This window comes from Sminthopsis crassicaudata, chromosome 2 (assembly GCF_048593235.1).
Source record: "Sminthopsis crassicaudata isolate SCR6 chromosome 2, ASM4859323v1, whole genome shotgun sequence".
NCBI lineage: Eukaryota > Metazoa > Chordata > Mammalia > Dasyuromorphia > Dasyuridae > Sminthopsis > Sminthopsis crassicaudata.
This window is the reverse complement of record NC_133618.1, coordinates 95,812,047-95,833,108: the sequence shown is the minus strand read 5'-3', so window position 1 is coordinate 95,833,108 and position 21,062 is coordinate 95,812,047. Positions and strand designations below refer to the sequence as shown.

General features: G+C 35.1%; 1 protein-coding gene across 4 annotated transcripts in view; it reads right to left on the bottom strand.

Annotated features, from left to right (window-relative positions):
* Window positions 1–17,751, bottom strand: part of RGS10 (regulator of G protein signaling 10) — a 65,632-nt gene extending 47,881 nt beyond the window's left edge. Inside the window, exon 1 of one of the 4 annotated variants that reach the window (XM_074286870.1) lies at window positions 17,099–17,751. In XM_074286870.1, the coding sequence (XP_074142971.1) occupies window positions 17,099–17,147 (49 nt within the window). In that variant the 5' untranslated portion in view covers window positions 17,148–17,751. Of the gene's footprint in view, window positions 1–3,735; window positions 3,884–17,098 lie in introns of those variants that run through there. The other 3 variants (XM_074286868.1, XM_074286869.1, XM_074286867.1) reach the window with 3 other exon arrangements.
* Window positions 17,752–21,062: the final 3,311 nt, after the last annotated feature.

Sequence of the window (21,062 nt, the reverse complement as noted above, 5' to 3'; positions counted from 1 at the left end):
AGGAAAGGAAGGAAAGGAAGGAAAGGAAGGAAAGGAAGGAAAGGAAGGAAAGGAAGGAAAGGAAGGAAAGGAAGGAAGGAAAGGAAGGAAAGGAAGGAAAGGAAGGAAAGGAAGGAAAGGAAGGAAAGGAAGGAAAGGAAGGAAAAGGAAGGAAAGGAAGGAAAGGAAGGAAAGGAAGGAAAGGAAGGAAAGGAAGGAAAGGAAGGAAAGGAAGGAAAGGAAGGAAAGGAAGAAAGAAAGAAAGAAAGAAAGAAAGAAAGAAAGAAAGAAAGAAAGAAAGAAAGAAAGAAAGAAAGAAAGAAAGAAAGAAAGAAAGAAAGAAAGAAAGAAAGAAAGAAAGAAAGAAAGAAAGAAAGAAAGAAAGAAAGAAAGAAAGAAAGAAATGTAAACAGATTAGCTTCCAAATATAAAAACCCCGAGTGTCTTTTCTCCAGTATTAAGGAACTTTTTAAAGACTCTTTGATAAGTAAAAAAACAGTCAAGATTTAAAATACTGTAATTCAAAGAAAACAAGACTTATAATGCTCATGAGACTCATTGCAAAGTTGCAGTTTAGGCATAATAAGTGCAAGGCACTGTTTTGGGATGGCATAGAAAGATTTTTCCTAGTAAATTGTCTTCAAACAAAAGTTGTATATCTACTTGTTAGGAATGTAATGGATGAGATTCTTGGAAAGATATATATTAGAATACATGACTTTTGTGACTCTTTCTAATTTCTGAGATCCTATGAAAGTCACCCTTTTCCTCTGAAAATGAGAGGGAGGGAGAGGGGAGAAGGGGGAGGGGAGAGGGGAGAAGGAGGGGAGGGGAGAGGGGAGAGGGGAAAAGAAGAAAGAGGAGAGGGGGGAGGGGGGAGGGGGGAGGGAGGGAAGGAGGGAGGGAGGAAGGGAAGGAGAAAGGGAGGGAGAAAGAGAGGGAGGAAAGGAGGAAGGGAAGGAAGGAGGGAGGAAAGGAAGGAGGGAGAAAAAGAGAAGGAGGGAGGGAGGAAGGAAGGGAGAAAGGAAGGAAGGAAGGGAGGAAGGGGGAAAGGAAGGGAGGAAGGGAAAAAGGGAGAAAGGGAGGGAGGAAGGGAGAAAGGGAGGAAGGAAGGGAGAAAGGGAGAAAGAAGGGAGAAAGGGAGGAAGGGAGGAAAGGAAAAAAAAAAAGAAAATTATAGATGTTAAAGGAGATATGGGAAAAGACACATTGACACACTCCAGATTGACTTGTGAATTGGTATGGTCATTTTGGAAAACAATTTACAACTATGGCCAAAGGGCCACTAAATTCTGTATACATTTTAATCCAGCAATATCACTGAAGCTATGACTGAAAGTGAACAAAGAAAGAGGAATAAGTTCTTTCTGTACAAAAATACTTATAATAGCTCTTTTTGTGTAACAAAGAACAAGAAACAAAGGGATGCCTATCAGGTGGGCACCAGCTATCAAATTATAGTATGGGAATATAATGGATTACTATTGTGCTATAAATATGATAAAGGTGATGTTTTCAGAAAAATCTAGGAAGAGTTATATAGACTGATACAGAGTAAAGTGAGCAGAGCCAGGAAAACAATTTATACTAAAATGTCAGTATTATTAAAATGAATAATTTTGGAAGACTAAGAACTCTGATCAACAGTAAGGATCAGTCACAATTCTGGAGGACCAGTGATAGAGAAGATTACTCCTTTACAGAAATAATTAACTAATATGCAGAACATTCCCATTATGGGAATTTATTTTGTTTGATTTTGCTTATTGGTTTCAAGAATTTGTTCATTTTTTTCCATTTAAAAGAGATATGGTAGTAGGAAAAAAATGCAAATGCTTGATAATTGAAAAAAAATTTTAACTTAAAAAAGCTAATAAAAAAACAATCTTCAGGCTCACCATGACTCATTGTTATTTGATTAAATTACTGCTAAATTTTTGGATTATTAATTTCACCTTGTAAAAATAATTCTAGGAAATTTACTAAGTGCTTATTCTTTAGGTAGTTTTACAACTCTGAAACCTGTACATAGATTAATACTTTTGTTACATATTTTAAAATCTGGATTTTGAAATTTATCTTAAACTATATGGGTCTGTATTTATTAAAAAGAAAAAATTAATTTTTATAAATTTTCATTTATAAGAACAGAAGATAAAATATAAAAAAACTTTCAAATAGACAGAAAAATAAATTTAAATAATAACAATACGATATTAAATATGTCTCAGAGATCATCTAGCCCAAATTTAACCCACCCCAATTTATATATGAAGAAGATTAGGTGAGCTGGTTGCGAACCTTACTTTATCTTAAGTGGAAGAAAACAACAACAACCAAAAAATATACATATTAAAAAGAAATCACCAAGTTTTCAAACATAAATGTAGGATCAAAAATTTAGAACTGGACAGATCCAGAGGGTTTTTCTAACTCAACCCTTTTTTTTAAAGATAAACAGACCATCAAAATTAAATGATTTGCAGAAGGTCATATGGGTAGCAAATGACAAAGTCAGGTCTCAAGCCCAACTCTTTTGATTTCAAATTCAGCACTTGTTCACACACCATGCCACCTCCAAATGTGAATTTCTTAGAAATCAAAACCCCAAAAGTATCTAAATTCTCACAGGGGTTCTCAAACTACAGGCCTCGGCCAGATGCTGCCTGCTGAGGACGTTTATGCGGCCCGCTGGATTATGGCTAATGGGCTGATGGGTGGAGACAGTGTGAGCTTTTGATTTTACTATAGTCGGGCCCTCCAACAGTCTGAGGGACAGTGAACTGGCCCCCTATTTAAAAGTTTGAGGACCACTGAGAACATTCGATTCTGGCAATCTGAACTACTACTAGATCAAGGAGCAGATGATCTATGTGATCATCTGTAGCTAAATCACTTATAAGAGTTAAGTAATATTTTAATAATAGCAATATATTATAGTTTCCCAAGAGCCTTGAGTCACCTCTATATCTTATAATGATCTAGCTATAAGTTTCTTCCAAAAAAAGTTTTAAAAGTTAGACTGATTGCCCAAAGAAAATGTAAACTGTGTACATCCCCCCTGTGCATATGCACACATGCATGCATATATAAACAGACTCATTTTTACATACATTCTACTTTGAGCAATACAACAACAGACTGCTTTGAAATCCATATGCTCCAAAGTCTAGTCTAAGCTAATCACCTTCTTAGCACATTTCCTCTTATATCCACATGGAAAGAGCATGCACTCAGACTCATAACCAAAGAATGACAGCCTATTCAACACAATTGATCATCTATGAAAATAGCTTGTTGAGTAAACTAATTTATGGGGAAAAAAAAAACTTCTAAAGACTAGGTGTTAATAGCTACAGAATCCAACTACTAAGAACAATATGCAATTCCCCTAATAGAAAACTGAATATGAACTGAAGCCAAACTGGAAAATTAGGTAAAATAAGAAATATCAAAATTCAGTAGCAAAAAAAAAAAAAATAATAATAATAATAATAACAAAATGAAACAGAAAACATTTTTTGTTGAGTGAGATGGAAGGAAATCACTTGAAAAGAAAAATATATATATATATAACAGGGATTATACAATCCTAAAAGGAAACCAAGCATCTAATTATTATTATAAAAGGCACATGAAAATCAGTGTCCAAAAGTAACCAACTTCTTTCCCAACATTAACTGAAAACCCAAGATAAAATATAAAAATAGTAGCCAAACACAGACATCTAGAGATCTGAGGGAAATCACCCCTTACTTTCCATCTTCTGAGTAGTATTTGAATAGCTCCCAGTTGAAATGGATGCCCATAGACCTGCCCTTGCCATCTCTGAGTTTTCAAAGATTCTGTGTCCTAAAGAAGCAGAGAATGTGTGTCTTCTATGCACCCTTTGACCAAAGAATAAGTCTCAACATCCTCTTTTGAAAGGACTAAACAACAGATGTTCATTGACTTCCAGTTTGAACCAGAAGGAAGGAAACAAAAAAGGATGAGCTGTTGTTATTTGTAGTCTCCATAGAATCCTTGCTCTCCAGGCAGATACCCAGAGACTTAGACAAAAGTCCCACATAATTACCCAAGTATGTGGAGGGAGGGGGAAAGACAGATCCATAAGCTAAATAATATAATACAATAAGTTCTGTTTGAGTCAACAATCTAAAATGTAAAATAATAATTATTTTATATTATTTAATGTAATTATTTATAAACTTTATAATATGTACATAATTATAGTTTAATTTATAAAATTTAATAATTATAAAATAATTCTATAAGAAAAAGGCATAGTATCATTCCTTAATTACAGAGAAGAGAAAAAACTATCAAGTAAATGGAAGAAATCATTGGCAAAGGAATCAATGGGTTTGATCACTATATAGTTATTAAAGAATTTCTGTATAACAAAAAAAAACAAAAAAAAAAACCATTTCTCCAAATAAAAAGGAAAGAAATTGAGGAGGGAAAGCACTTACAGTAAATATAGCTGATAAAGACCTGATTTCTAGAACTTTCAAAGAATCTATCTATATCCATAAGAGTAATATATATCCTCCCACTACAGAGTAATGAAGATATGGAGCTATATTTTTGGAGGGGTAATATAAATAATTAATAATCACATTTAAAACTATATTCTCTATTTGAGAAACATAAGTTAAAAGCAGCTTCTTTACCATTAAATACACAGAAAGAATAAAATCCAAAATTACTTATGGAAAAAAGGTACTTTATTACACCACTAGTAAGGCTTTTTGAAAAGTAAAATAGCAATCTATAAGTCACAAAATTTGTCATATACCCTTTGATCAATGATAAGTAGTATTAGTATCAAATCCTGAAAATATCATTTAAAATTATTAAAAATAACTGTACAAAAATATTCATAGCTGCTTTTTTACAGACTCATGGAATCTCAAAGTTGAAAGAGTCCTCGAAAGCCAACTAGTCTAACCTGTCTCTGAACAAGAATTCTGTCTCTGAACAAGAATTCTGTTTACAATATACCTGACAAGTACTTATCAATCTTTTCCATGAACTAAGCCAAGTAGAAGGAATGGCTAGCCTTCTTCCTTAGGCCCTGTGATCTCAAAAATCAAACTTGGAGTTTTTGTCTGGTTTATTTGTCTTTTCCGTTCTTGGTGCAAGCAGTAGAGTCTCTGGACCCAAGAATCATGGCAACCTTGGAAGCAGGATTTCAATTTAGTTGTTGCTGCCAACACAGTGGGGATTATGAGAAACCAGGCAGCTAGACACAAATCCATGAGGTTGTGGACCTGGTGGGCCCAGGCTATATAAGAACTGAGACAAGCTATGAACCTGATCCCCTTTTGCTCCCCTCCCCAAAGACTGAAGTAGTTTAAAAGAAATTTTGCCCCCCTATGGGATATGGGTATGGGTGTGGGTGGGTGGTTGGATGTGTCTGTGGGTGGAATATTTATATGTTTGTTCTTGCTGTGTTTTTAAATATTCCTTTGTAAAAACTTACCTGAACATTAAGTGGTTAAATGTAACTAAGGTACAGTGTCCCTTATGAACCTTAAATGTAACTAAATAAGGGGAATATAATCAGTTGAGGCTTTATGTAATTGAGAATGTCCCAAACTCTCTTAAGAGGAGTACTTTTCTAGGGGAGAGCTGAAATGTAACATACCTAGCCTTCAGCAACAGGAGGCCAAGACAGCCACTTTTATATTATAAAATCTAACTTTAGACCTGATTTTAGACTTGAAGAAATGAGGAAATGCATTTTTTTGCTGTGTGTGTAAATATTGTATATACTATTAGACACAATTAAACACATTGTTAAATATGTTGGTTGAGTTTTTACAACATTATGTTTTCCTTTGTTACAAAGTGAAGGCTCACTTCTCCCTTCCTTCCAACTTTCCCCTTCCCTGTATAGTTTTCTCTCCCCTGCCTCCCCCCCCCCCCAGCCTCCTAATCTTCTAAACACATGTCCACACTTATCATGCTGCACAAGAAAAATCTGGGGGAAAAAAATGAAAAAAAAAAACCCAAAGAAAAGAAAACAAACAAGCAAACAACAACAAAGATGAAAATACTATATTGTAATCCACATTCAGTTCCCATAGTCCTCTCTCTATATGCAGATGGTTCTTTCCTTCACAAGTTTATTGGAATTAGCCTGAATCACCTCATTGTTGAACAGTTAAGTCCATCACAATTGATCAAATGACTATGTATCAAAAACAAAAATATAAATTGAGTTTTAAAATTCAGAAAAACTTGGAAGAATTTATATGAAGTGATGAAGAGCAGAGTAAACAAGCAAGGAGAAAATTTACACAATGGTCACAATGATGAAAAGGAAAACAACACTGCAAGATGTCAGAATTCTGACCAATGCAGTAAATGAAAACTACTTGGAGGCAAGGACTACTTTCATGATTGGATTTATATTCCCAATATCTGGCACAGTACTTGATATATTTTAAGCACTTTAGCAAATGCCTGTTGATTCCACTTAATTGACTAGTGCTGACTTTAGAGTTCTCCTAATGAAATATACCTCAGCAAAGACCTATATTTTTAAATATAGCCAATGTGTCCAAGATAGAAACAACAATGACACAGAAACATAGACAGATGAAGAGAATGAGAATGAAATGAAATGAAATTCAAAGAATTTAATTGAGACTAGATAACAAAACAAAACAAAAAAGACAAAAAAAAAATTTTAATGGAAAATGATGACAGAGGTAAAGAGAAACTACATTAAACAGTCACCAAAGATAATCAAACAGTACCATTATTAAATAGATGCACCAATAGTATATTAATGAGGTCTTATGGGAAAAACTGAATGAATTACAAAAAACTTTGAAAAATAATCAACCAAGAAATATTTATTATCTACAATGTGACAGACATACTGTGCTAAATATTAGGAAGAATATTCCTGGTGAAACCAAATTTGAGAAAACCCAGTGATTTAAACTTTTCTTTTAAATAGGTCTTGGATTTCATCAGTGAAGGAAGAGATCTCTACCACTGAACTGGTGCTTTGTCAAGCACCTCAACTTCTTAGAAAGTAGCTTTGTGAGAATGAGAAGTTAAATAATTTGCCCATGATTACAATTCAGTCTATGTCAATGATAGAACTTGAAGCCAAGCCTTCCTAACACCAAAGCCAGGTCTCTATTTATTATACCACACTACCTCTCATTGGTAAAGTTATTTACCTTAACTGTCATTTGCTTTGAGCTTAGTGATATGTATTATAGCAGAATTATTATAGTAATTCACATTTATATATTATAACACAATAACAGTAGAAAACTTTAATATTCTTTCAGAGATGGGTAAATCTAGTAGAATGATTAGCAAAAAAAGAAAAATATTGCAATGATCTGATATTTAGAAAATCAAATTAGCAAAATAAAAAATGAAAGAGGTAAATTAATAAAAAAAAAAAACTACTACACTGTACAAATACAAGCGATAAACAATACAATTTTATTTCTTCAAAAATAAGCCAATAAAAAGCTTCACAGAGCACAAAGCACAGAGCAATTTCTTAAAAGTTTATTGATGAATAGAACCATTAGCCCATCAGAAAATTGAGAAATTAAGAGAAATAGATAATTACTTTTTTTTTTCTTTTTCTGAGGCTGGGATTAAGTGACTTGCCCAGGGTCACACAGCTAGGAAGTGTTAAGTGTCTGAGATCAAATTTGAACTCAGGTCCTCCTGAATTCAGGGCTAGTGCTCTATCCACTGCGCCACCTAGCTGCCCCATGAGAAATAGATAATTACTTAAAAGAATAAAATATTCAAGTTAATTAAAAATAAAAACATAAAAACCTTAAACAGTCTAATCTCAAAAAAGAAAACTAGGTAGAAATAAACTACCAAAAAACCTTATATAGGTGGATTTACAACTAATTCCCATCAAGTATTTAAAGAACAAATATTCTTTATGCTAGAAAAATTATTCTCAGTTATATAAAAAGAAAATATTCTACCAATCTCGTAATATGTAACAAATATATTACTGCTCCCAAAAAACAGGTAGGGAAAAATGAGAAAAAGAGAAATATAAATCACTATCACTAATTAATATTAGCAAAGAGTTTGTAACAATATAACTAATAGATAATTCACTGAAACAAAGTTGGATTTAAAGCAGGTGATATAAAAGTAGGGCATAATTAGGAAAATAATGAGCAACAAAAATCACATGATGCTGATAAAGTCTTCCACCAGTGTCTGATTAAGTAAATACTCATTAAAAAAAAAAAAAAACATAGCTATGGAAGAATCATTCTCTGATCAAAGTACATATTTAAAACCAAAATATGGTATCATTTTTAAAGAAGAAAAATAGAAACCTGTCCAATAAATGCAGGAGTAAAGCAAGAATATACCTTCCATCCACTATTAGTCTTGTATAGAAGTAAGTGAAAATATTTGGAGGCAAGGACAAAGTAAAATAAGTAAGAAGAATAAACATCAGCAAAGAAGAGACAAAAGTATTCTCATTTGCAGGCCATGTAATAGTTTACTTAGAAAATTTCAAAGGATCAGTGAAGAAACCAAGATAATTAATAGTTTTAATCAAGTAGTAGGATACAAAATATATTCATACAATCATTAACAAAAACAAGAGATAATAGTAAAATAAATTGCATTTAAAGTAACCACAAAATGAATAAAATACAAGGCAACTGATGCATCAAAAACATAAAGGACTTATAAAAATAAAACTACAAAAATAGAAATAAAGACAGAGATATTCATTGTTTATAGCTAAAGTATGCCAATATGATTAAAGTAATTAATCTATAGATTTATTACTATATTGATCAACTTACAAAGAGGTTATTTCATAGAAGAAAAAAATAATTACAAAATTAATTTGAAAGAAAAAAATGTCAAGAATTGCAATGGAAAATTGGGCAGGGGAGATGTAGAAATGAAGGCAGTAGAAATGAAATGATATTACAAATCAGTAAAAATAAAAGTGTTTTGGCACTGGTTAGCAAAACAGGGATAGAAAAGTGAATAAAACAACAGCTAAAAATTAATGAGCACAATAGCTTGGAGAGACATTAGAACACAAACTACGCAGGGAAAAATTCCATATTTAACATATATTAGTGGACAAAGAGGATAGGAACTGGAGGAGGGGACAGAAGGTAGAGAGGAGAGGGAGACAATTGCAAACTATTAACAACCATATGAAACAATGTTCCAAATGACTAATAATAAGAGAAATACCAATCAAAATGATTTTGATGCTTTGCTTTGCATTAGCCAAGATGACAAAAGATATGAACAGTCAATGATAGAGGGATTATGGAAACAGGCAAACAAATACGTTGTTGAAATTCAGTTCTGCACATATATATTGTACCTAGGGTATACTATGAGATATTTAATATGTATGGGAATGCCTGCCATCTAGGAGAGGGAGTGGAGGGAAGGAGGGGAAAAATTCGGAACAGAAGGGAGTACAAGGGATAATGTTGTTTAAAAAAAAAAAATTACCTATGCATCTGTACTGTCAAAAAAAATGTTATAATTTTAAAAATTAATAAAAAAAATACATTGTTGGGGGAGCTATGATACAGTAGTACCATATAAAATGGCTATAATGTCCATTCTCTATGACTCAGAGATTCCACTGATAGACACATATCTCAAGTTTACTGATAAAAGGGAAAGTCCCATATATACCAAAAATATTTATTGCAGCACTTTTTTATGGTAGCAAAGAACAGGAAATGCTATAGATGTTCATTGATTAATGATTAATACCATAAACAAATTATGGTACATGAATATAATTAAATCATACTGTGCTTTAAGAAACAATAAACAATATGAATTTAAAAAAGCATAGACTTATTTGAACTAAAGCAAGTGACATAAACAGAGCCAAGAAAACAATATATATAATGACTTCATAATGAAAGTGGAAAACTACAAAGCAATTAATAAGAAAGCATTTTCCCAACACCTTTCTTGAGGTGAAGAACTTGTATTGAAGAACACTGTGTATATTGTCAGTTTTTTAAAATATATTGATCTGTTTTACTCATTTTTTATTTTTTTAGAATTATTCCTTCAATGGGATGACTGGGAAAGGGAGGAGGAGAGATAAAGTAGAAGTTCAGGCTACATAAAAGCAAATGACATTCATTAAAATTTATATGTAAAATCTACTGTGGAAAAAAGGGAAGTGGTTTGGCATAAAATAGGCTTAAAGCAGTATCTTATACTACATAAGCATCCAAATATAAATGGTCATATCATTTCAAAATAATGAGAATAAAATGAGTTTATCATTCATAATCAAGGTTAGGAGAATTCATAACTAGATAAGGGATTGAGATCACAAATAAAGGATCATTTCCATTTTTAAAAATTATAAAAATTCTGTTCAAATATAATCTATGTAGAACAAATAATAAAAGCTATATAGAATGTTGGGCATGGAGAAATTGCATCAAGCAAATAAAAGCAGCATCATGGTAAAATGATTGACCTTGGAATCAGAAAGGTCAGGGTCTAAATTCTACCTCATAAGTATTAGCTATGTGATTTGGGGCAAATCTTATAACTATTTCAGTTCCTCTTTTGTCAAATATCGGCAAGGGAAACTTGATATCCTTTAAAGTCCCTTTCACAATATGTGCAAAGTTGTTTGAAGTAGCAACACTATAAAAAAAGAGTAGTGGCAAGGAATTGGAAAGTGATTGGTTTTCTATCAGTTGGGAAATGGCTGAATAAGTTATGTGTATGAATGTAATGGAATATTATTGTTTTATAATAAATGATGAGAGGGATGATTTCAGAAAAGCCTTACATGAACTGATGCTAAGTGAGGTGACTAGAACCAAGAGAACATTGTACACAGTAACCACAAGATTATGTAATGACCTACTGTGATGGACTTGACCCTTTTCAACAATGCAGGAATGGAAAATACCACCAGCATCAAGAGAAAGAGCTATGTAGACTCAATGTGGATCCAAGCATAGTATTTTCACCTTTATTTGCTTGCTTTTTCTTTCTTGTGGTTTTTTAACCTTTGGTCTGATTTTTCTTGCACAACATGACAAATATGGAAATATGTTAAAAAGATTGAATATGTTAGACATATCAAATAGCTTGCTTAATTGGGGAGGGGGAAGGGAAAAATTTGGAACACAAAATCTTATAAAAATGAATGTTGAAAATTATCTTTACATGTATTTGGAAAAATAAAATACTACTGAGGGAACAAAATGAAGTCCCTTTCAACCTTAAATCTATGATTCTATAAATTGAAGCAGCTCTGATAAATTGACACAAGTATATAAGACAACAAGCCATTCCCCAACTGATAAGTACTCAAAGGATATATACTGATTCTTCAAAATGCAATCGCATGAAAACAATGTTATAAATGATTAATAAAGGAAATACCAATTAAAGTAACTCATAGGTTATTTCATATTCATCAAATTCACATACTATAAGACAAAAATAATGTTGAAGGAATTGTGAAAAGATAGACACACTTAGTAAAGCATTGAATTAGTTCAATAATTCTGAAAATAACTTGAAATTATGTGAGAAAAGTTACTAAATGATCCACATTTTCTGTTCTCTCTCCCAAAGCCAGCAAGAGAAAGACCCCATTTAAACATCATAGCTTTAATGTTGATAGAAGCAAAGTAGATGTCCACTGATTTTCGAAAGACTGAACTAATTGTTGTAATTCTAGAATCTTCTTATGGTGTAAGGAACGACAGAAAAACAATTTCAAGAAGCAGAGTTATATGAAATGATATAGAACAAAGAAAGTTGAACTTGGTGAATAATACATGCAATGACTACAATAATGTAAATCATGACAATTCTAAAAGATAACAGAATAAAAATCAAATACAGAGGGCCAAAAAAGTTCCAGGGGGCTTTTTTGGAACACATTTCCTTCTGATTAGAGAAGTAGTAAATATGTGGATACAGAATGCTATCTAAACAGTCAAGTACAGTGATTGTAACAGGTAGTTTTGTTGTTAATTAGTATTTTGTTCTGTTTCTCTTACTAAATAAGGAAAGGTATTATTGGGAATCAGCTTGGTATAGTAAAAATATGTTTTATTTGAGTTAGAAATCTAGTTTTAATACTCATTTTTTTCACTTTCTATACATGTAATCTGAGACTAGTGACCTAACCTTAATGATCTCAGTTTTCTTAGAAGAAAAAACAAGGGGTTCACAAAGTCCATTCTAGCTCTATATCTTTGATTCTTTTGGAAGAATGGCCTTTGGGGAAGTTATCAGAATATAAAAAAAAAATTATTAATAAAATAAAGTAAAAAACTCATCAAAAAATAAAAAACAATCCTGGTTAAATCTCTCCCTCTCCCTCTCCCTTTCCTTCCGTCTTCCTCACTCTTTCCCTTTTGTTAAGCAGGGCAAAGTCATTCCACATTACAGGATCTCCCCCAGGCCCTACTCTAGCCTGTCACTGGATAAATTCCATGACACAGACCCAGCTTTACTTTGCAAAATTCAGAAACATACAGTCTGAAACATTCTGCAGGGAAAGCTTCCACCCTCACAAAAGATATCCTTCTGCTGGATTGTAACAACAAAGATATTAAATGGCTGCATACATTGTCATCTTTAAATAAATTCTCAAGGTAGATAATAAATCTAAAACTGTTTCAAAGTATTTAATGAGATAATCTTTAACAGGCTTCAGGGAAAAGTCTTCGAAGTCTAGGAGGAGTTGAGAATTTTACTATGTACTTATGATTACAGACTCAAACACAGTCATTAATCATTAGAATTAGAAAAGTCTTAGAAATCTGAGTAACTCACCCATTTACAAAAAGTGAAATGACTGATTTAAGATCACTCAACTAAAGGATAAAAGAGCCAGAAAGAGAATTCAGATCTTCAGACTTCTAATTTACCCAGTATTCTTTCAATTGCTTCTTTATGGGGAGAATTCATTATTCATATTCCTTTAAATCAATAGATTAATAAGTCCCAGAGTTATCTAAAATAATGAAGGTCTTCTTAGGGAGAAGTTAAGGAGAAGGGGAGGAAAAGAAGTGAAGAAGAATTATTTAAACCTAGTTAAGGAGAAAGAATAAAGCACAACTACCTCAAAAAAACAAAACAAAACAAAAAAAAACTCTAAAAATTACCCCTTTCCATTCTTACACAAAAAATATAGGTAATAAGAAAAAATAAATCATTTCAACAACATAAAATTTAAAAGCCTTTGCATGAACCAAATCAATACTTTAAATTTAAAAAAAAGGGGGGGGGGAAATTATCAAGTGGGAAAAATCTTTGCATCAAATGTCCTTGAAAAAAGTCAGAAATACAAGATGTATAGATCATTAGCACAAATATATAGGACAACAGCCATTATCCAACAACAAGAAAAAAATCTATCAACATTCAAAAGAATTGCAAACCATCAATAGCCATATGGAAAGTTGCTCCAAATCAATGACAAGGGGAATACAAATTAAAACATCTCAAGTTTCATCTCACACCCACCAAGTTGAAAAAGATGACAAAAAATAAAACGGTTAATGCTGGAAAGTCTACAAGATAACAGATGTCTACTGTTATGAAATTGAATAAGTCCAACCATTCTTGAAGATAATTTGAAATTATGTGAGAAAAAAAAAATCTGTACTTCATATCTACCTTGATCCAGAGATCCCCACTACAGGGAATATACAAGGTCAAAAACAAAAAGAAAGATCCCAAAGAAACAAAAATATTCAGAGTAGCAATTATTATAGTGGCAAAAATTGGGAAGAAAGTGTTCACTGATGTGGCAATGATTGGACAAATGAATGAAAATTTCTTTTCATTCATCTTGAATGTAACAGAATATCATAGTACCATAAGAAACATGAGGAATTCAGAAAAAAATATGAGGAAATTTATATGAACAAATATACTGAGTAAAGTAAGCAAAGGCTAGAGAACAATATAAACAACGACTACAACAACACACTAAAATGAAATCAAATGCTAAGTTATTATGATAAATCTTGGTCCCAGAAATGCAAATGAGGAAATATATCTTTCTTTTCAATTGAGAGGTGAAGGATTTCAGGTGTGGAATTTGGCATACATTGTCAGATGTGGTCACTCTATGTTGTTTTATCTTAACATGTTGGTTTTTGTTGTTGTTGTTGTTCCAAGAAAACACTCTTGAGAAGGGGTGAGGGAAAGAAAAGGGTAGAGGATATATATATATTCAGAAATATCTGTAATGGGAAAACAAAAAGCTCCAATAATGTTTATTTAAAGATAAAGACAGTTTTTGAATACTGAATCATTGAAGGGTACAAGACCAAAAAGCATCAGTGTAAGGGGTACTTCCTCCCATCAATTTTTCAATAGAGTGGCTTGATCATCAGAATCTTAAATACAATCATATGTATAGTAGACTTAAAGTTGTGGAAAACATTCCAAAAAACAAGTACCCCCATTTTTTATCCATCAATCCTTAGATAATAATGTTAGAATTGGAATGTAGAGATCATGATTTTGAACTCTCCTGTTTATCTTTACTTTGCTCCCTACACTGTTAATTATACTATCAACCAATGAGTCTCAAGTTCTTTCATGCTAGATTGCCAGATTTTAAAACTCAAGATTTCAATCTAAGTATTAGGTAATCAAGTATGGAACCACAGAACTTAGTGTAAACATATCACTGTACACTGTAAATGCTATCAGTCTCAATATGGATTATGTGAACATTTTTAAAAGCTCAACTAACTAATGTGTTGCAACCAAATAAATACATTAATAGACATATTGCTAGGAAGAGAGAGTGGTTGATGAGAAGGGGTTAGTTGGGGGGGTTCTAAATTAGTATATTCTTTCCAGAAAGCAATCTGCTAATATGTAACAATAACAACAACAAAAGATAGACAACTGTTCGTACATCTTGACCTGGCAATTTTGGGAGGAATATTCTCCAAGGGAATAATCCAAAAGAAAAAAAAAAAGTAATTTGTAATGCAATGTTCACAGAACTGGTGTTCAGAAGAGTGAAAAATTAAAAACAACCCAAATGTTCAGCAATATGGGAACAATTGAGTAAGTTGGGGTACAATAACACAATAATACACATGACCTCTTTAAAATGACAAGCATAAAGACTGTCAATCACATATGGAGTTATAATTTAGAAGGATCATCAAATCCAACTATATCATTTACATATGAGAAAACCAAGGTCCACAGAAATTAATTAGGTGACTTGCCCAAGGTTATACAGGCTTTCACAGAGTTGGGATTTGTATTAAGTTCTTTTAAATCCAAATCCAATCACATGGAAATATTTTATGTTTGGTTGTTTTAATAATGATCAACTCTTCATGACCCCATTTGGATTTTTCTTGATAAAGATACTAGAGTGGATTGCCATTTCCTTCTCCAGCTCTTTTACAAATGAGGAAATTGAGGCAAATCCAGTTGATTGACTTGCAACGAGTCACAGTTACTTAATATCTCAGGCTGAATTTAAATTCAGGGCTCTAGGCTTATCACTCTATCCATTGTGATATTTAACTGCCCTAGAAATAGTTACTGCATATGGGGGAAAAAACATTGAGGGGAAAAAAAGAGCAAAAGATATAACATAAACAGAGATGACAATTATGTAAATATATGGGAGATTTGAAAATCAGACAAGAATTTGGAATAATACAACATTTAGAATTTAATTCTCATAAGGTTATTTGGGAAAAGAAGGGAAGAATAGGGAAAAGTTAGTTAAGTTTTCAAATTTTAAAATGCATTACTCTAATCAAGTAAGTGAGGAATATGAAACCCAAGTCAAAGCCTGAAGCTTCAGCACTCCATAGCCTTGCAACATTCCCCTAGGGTCAACCTTTTGGTGGAATCTGGCAAAAGTGAAGAGATCAAAGTGAACCAATTTTCTGTCATCATGTCATTGCCTGAAAATTCACATCCAAACTCATACCCCCAGGTACTGACCGCCTGTTTAGTTTGTGCATAGCAAAAATCAAGATTGGGGTGTTTGATCTCTTCAGAACAAGTCAGTCTTTCTCTGTTTCTGTCTCCCTGTTTGTGTCTCTGTGTGTCTGTGTCTGGGTCTGTTTCTTCCCCCTCCCCCCCCACTTCCTTCTGTCTCTCTGTGTGTGTGTGTGTGTGTGTGTGTGTGTGTGTGTGTGTGTGTGTCTCTGTGTCATTGTGTGTGTGTGTGTGTGTGTGTGTGTGTGTGTGTGTGTGTCTCCTTCTCCTTCTTTGCTACCCCTCCTCCTCTTTCCCCCTTGTCTCTAGTCTTTTCCTCCTTCCCTATATCTAACCAAGGCACAAGAACCGAGGCTGAAAACTGGGGATGAGATCCCAGGCTAATCAGGGTCAAATCTCTTTCCTCCCTCCCCCACAGAAGGTAATAAAAAGGATCCAAGAGAAATCCTCACCTACTTCTGCTTTTTCGATTCTAACTTCAACGTGCTTAAGGATTTGTCTATGTATGCGTGTGTGTAGTCTTCCCAGACATTAAGTAAAAAGAAAACTGCTACTCTTCCTCTTTCAGCCAAACTTCCTGTTCAAAGTCTTCTCTCGGAGCTCTTCTTAAAACAGCTCCCCGCCTCCACGGGACTCCAAACGAGAGAAGGACTATTGCTTTTAGAGTTTGGGAACTATAGTCCCTGAGAAGGGAGGGTGAAGAGGAAGAAGAATGGAGGGGGAGGAGAGAATCTTTTGCTGCCAGAGCTGAGGGGACTGGACGCAGCACCTTAGTACGGGAAGATTTAGATGGAATTGCGAAAAGCGGACTCGAGATCATGCCAGCCTCTCCGTCTGGGGTCGGAGGCTGCTGTCTGAGTGATGGAGGGTGCTTTCCTACTACCAGCTGGAGAGCTCTTCCCTCTTCTGTCAAACTTGAGCAATCATTCCCATAGGCACTATCCAAAACACACACACTGCTCTCCCCTCCGGGTGATGAGTTGCTCACCCCGTTTGCACAGCCCTAACTTCGCGGCTCTGATGCCGACTCCTAGCAAGTTCGAAATCCGCTTGTCAGCCATCGAACTCCAGTCCCACCGCCACCACCCCCATCCCCGGTGCGCCGGACCGCTCCATTTACCTGAAGGCGGCCGTTTTCTGCTGAGCCTGCTCACTGCCCGGTTAAACATCTCCAGCTGCCGAGGCGAAACCCGGGGCTGCGGGGAGCCGAGGCAGCCGTGGCAGCCGCACGAGTTGGGGAAGAGTAGGAGGAGGTGGAGCGTGCTGCGCCCCAGCTCCAGTGAGAGGCCCCCACCTCTGGAGGCGCCGCGTGGCGCGCTCAGTGCGCGGCCGGCCCACTACGCGCTGCTCTCGCGGGGGCTCTTCCCGGGCTCCCTCGCCCCCCTACTCCCGCCCCTGGCTTTTCCCGCGCTCCTCTTTTCTCCTCCGCGCTCCTTCTGAAGTGTAAGGGCAGCGGTAACAGGTTGAAAGTTAACCACCTTCTTCTAACAGCGCCTTCTCTGCACTCTTCCTAGTGATAGTCCTCCCCTGGATGCACGACTGCCCACCGTGCAGTACTGCGTCCAGGGCAAGGTGCAGCGGAAAGAAAAGCTAGAGGAGGGGAGAAGGGAGAGGAGAGGCAGCTTGAGAAGGGTGTGGGCACTGAAGGAAACAGAGCTCCAGATGTTGAGCCTGGCGCTACTGCTGCTGCTGCCAACCTACACTGGAATAGAGTACCATTTTCCTGCTCCCATCCTCTTTGAGACTCCCCGAGGTTGTCTTAAGGAGGGATGGATGAGGACAACCTGTGAGTCTCCTCTCTATTCCCATTGGTCGGAGAGTAACAACTTCTACCCTACTTTAAACCCCACATTGTGTATTCGAGAATAAAAATTAGGAAGGCACTCTATTTGGGTACCGTTACAATCAGGCCACTGGGCTAATTAAGCTAAGTATCAGTTCCAGCACAACCACAAACTGATCTAAAACCTTCGGGGTATCTTTTGACTTGGGGGGAGGCGGCGGGGAGATACAGGACGTTTGGTTTTCTTCACGAAATGAGAGAATTGCACAAGATGTTCTTTATGATCTCTTCCAGAACAAAAATTCTCATTCCCAGTTCTGTAGGATTCATTAGGACCGTCTTCTAACTGTCCCTTTACTCCACTTTTTTTTTTTTTTGGGGGGGGGGAGATTGGGATCTGTGCATTGACCTCGCGGCTAAAAAATTCCCTCTACCAATGCAGATGGCAGCTGCTTAGCAAGGCATATTGTACAGAATCTCAGAGTGCAGGAAATATGAATTCAAAACTTACCTTACACACTTTCTAAACTGTATGTCTCTTGGCAAATCAATTAGCCTCAATTTCTTCATCTGTAAAACGGAGCTTGAGAGAATCAATAAGATTATTTTTGTAACTTGTGTTGCAAATCATTAAGCATGTTTTATCTTTGTATCCCCAGCGTTTAGCACAGTGCTTCTTATATAATGAGAGCTGAATCAATTTTTATTTGTTTGAAATATAAAGAGGTTTGACTGGAGGCACCGGAAGGTTCAATAACTTGTCCAGGTTGGAAGTATCAATATGTATCCAAGATGGGTCTTCCTGATTGGTATGTTAGCTCTCTAATTGATCATCGTTCTTATAAAAAGTTATTGTTCTCAGATACAGTCTCTGCTCTCTTTTTCTTCCCCACTCCATCTTGAAAGACAGTAACTACATTCTTGTAGAATTAGAGAATTTTCAAAGCACTGTCTGTGCATCCCTTCATAAGCCTCAAGGCAACCCTGTGAGAAAAGAACAGGTATTATGATCCTTATTTCACAGATGAAGATGCTGTGGCCCAGAGAAGTTAAAAGATCCCTTTAGAGTGTCACAAAGCTTTGCAAAGATAATGACACTGAAGTTGCCAGTTTGATAACAGAGAACTCAAGTCTCCTGGTTTCTGCCTATTGCTCCTTACCGTTTTATGCAATGTTCTTTTCAAAAGTAATTTGTAGAATATATTCCTTTCCCCTTACACTGTAGGTAGACCAAATTGTAATTATAGACAAGTTTTATATAATCTATCTTTTATATCCATGATGTCTAGCTGGTGTCTCATAGAGACTGTTGACTGGCTCTAGGACTGTAAGCAATTTATTTATTTCTCTGTTCTGGAAAACTCTCTAAAAATTCTAAGTTGCAGGAAGGTTATAGATCTGGATCGGTGGAGGGAGCTTTCTCATTCTGATGTTCACTGTACCAATGAAATCACAGGTTCCTCCATTATACTGTGTATATTGCTTTCAAATGATAGTATTCCTTTCAGCCAACAAATGTTTGCTAGAATATCCACCATATGTTAAATACTTTATAAAATAAATTAGGGGCACAGTAGATATGACACTGATCCTGACTCAAGTCAGGAAGACCTGAGATCAAATCTGACCTCAGACACTTAACAATTATTAGCTGTGTGATCCTGGAAAAGTTACTTAATCCCAATTGCCTTATCCCAAAACAAAAATAAATAAATAAATAAATAAATAACAGGCCATGCCCTCAGGAGCTTTAAATCTAATAATAGTAATAATAATTGCCATTCAAATAGTGCAAAGTATTTTGGAAATTAAATATTTAACTTCTAGGTGGAAAGGAGTATGTCAGCAAAGACTTCCTAAAGGAGTCTGAATTTGAAACCTGGCTTTGAGAAATGAGCAGTATTTGGACACAATGGATTGAGAAGGCAGGAGAAGCTGAGGGAATAGGACAAACCAACTAGGACTAGAACTTGGAATGGCAACAAACCATGCCCCCCAGATAATAGTAAGTTTTTCTGATATGTATCGTGACAGGTGTAGAAAGGTCATAACATCACAGACTTAGAGTCAGAAGGTATCTTAAAAGCCATCTAATCCAACTTCATCACCCATTTTATAGATGGGAAAACTGAGGTACAGAGAGGGGAAGTGAAGAGTCATATAGCTAGCATCTGAGGCAGGTGTTGAATCTAGGTTGTCCTAACTGCAACTCCAGATCTCCATAGTCTGTACCAAGTTATAAAGTTATATTTGCTATAACTAAAGAGATGTTGGATTCTTTTAAGCTAAGAAATGATATCTTAATAATATTTTGCTTCCACGCCATGTAAGAAGCTGTACAGAAAAATATGTATCTCTCTAGGAGGAAGCTAGAGGCACAGTAGTTACAGCATTGGGCCTGAAATCAGGAACACCTAAGTTCAAATCCAGAAATTTTCTAGCTATGTGAAATTTTCACAGCTAATTGCCTACCATACAAGGTTACCTTGTTGTAAGGATCAAATGAAATAATATTTGTTTAAAAAAAAAAAAAAACTCACAGCATACATACCTATCTCTCTCTCTCTCTCTCTCTCTCACACACACACACACACACACACACACACACACAACTTGTTAGTCTCTGGCATATATAGTAGCACTATCTAATCCTTCTAGGTGCTTAAATTCTAAGGTCATATGTCTTTGAACTATGAAATGTTCAGGAATAAATTTTTGCTTGTTTACTAAAAAAACATGAGAATGCTTAGTTCACACTGGTATATACTAACTTGATATTGGTGGCTTTTTAGCTAAAATGTTTCTAAAAGGGGTGGGGGGGTGGGATAGATGCTTGTTTTGTTTTGTTTGTTTTAGTTTTTCTGTTTTTGCTGCTGCTTCTGAGGAGTATGAATAAATGAGCTTTTTCAGGTCTCTACCAACTTCGATACTGGACCAGGAAGCCACAGTCCATATTTCCTCTCCCTCTTGGCTATTTTTAACCATGAGACATGCTGCTCTTTGGTTTTATCTCTCCATGTCAGAATTTCAGGAGGACGCTAAGTCACAACCCTGACATCAATTACTCTGCAGGGCTGATGTGAGTGAGCAAGAGACTGAACAGCTGATTTAGGAATGCTTTAAGTATTTTTTTTTTTTTTTGCTAAGATCCAAAGGTTTCTCCAAAAGGTTTGTTTAGACATTTAGAGTATGTGGGGTAGAAGAGAAGAGGGGGGAAAAGTAAAGGCTACTGTTATTAATATGTTTGTTGAAAAGCTATAATTTGACAATGCTAGTGACCATGTATCTTACTCATGATAAT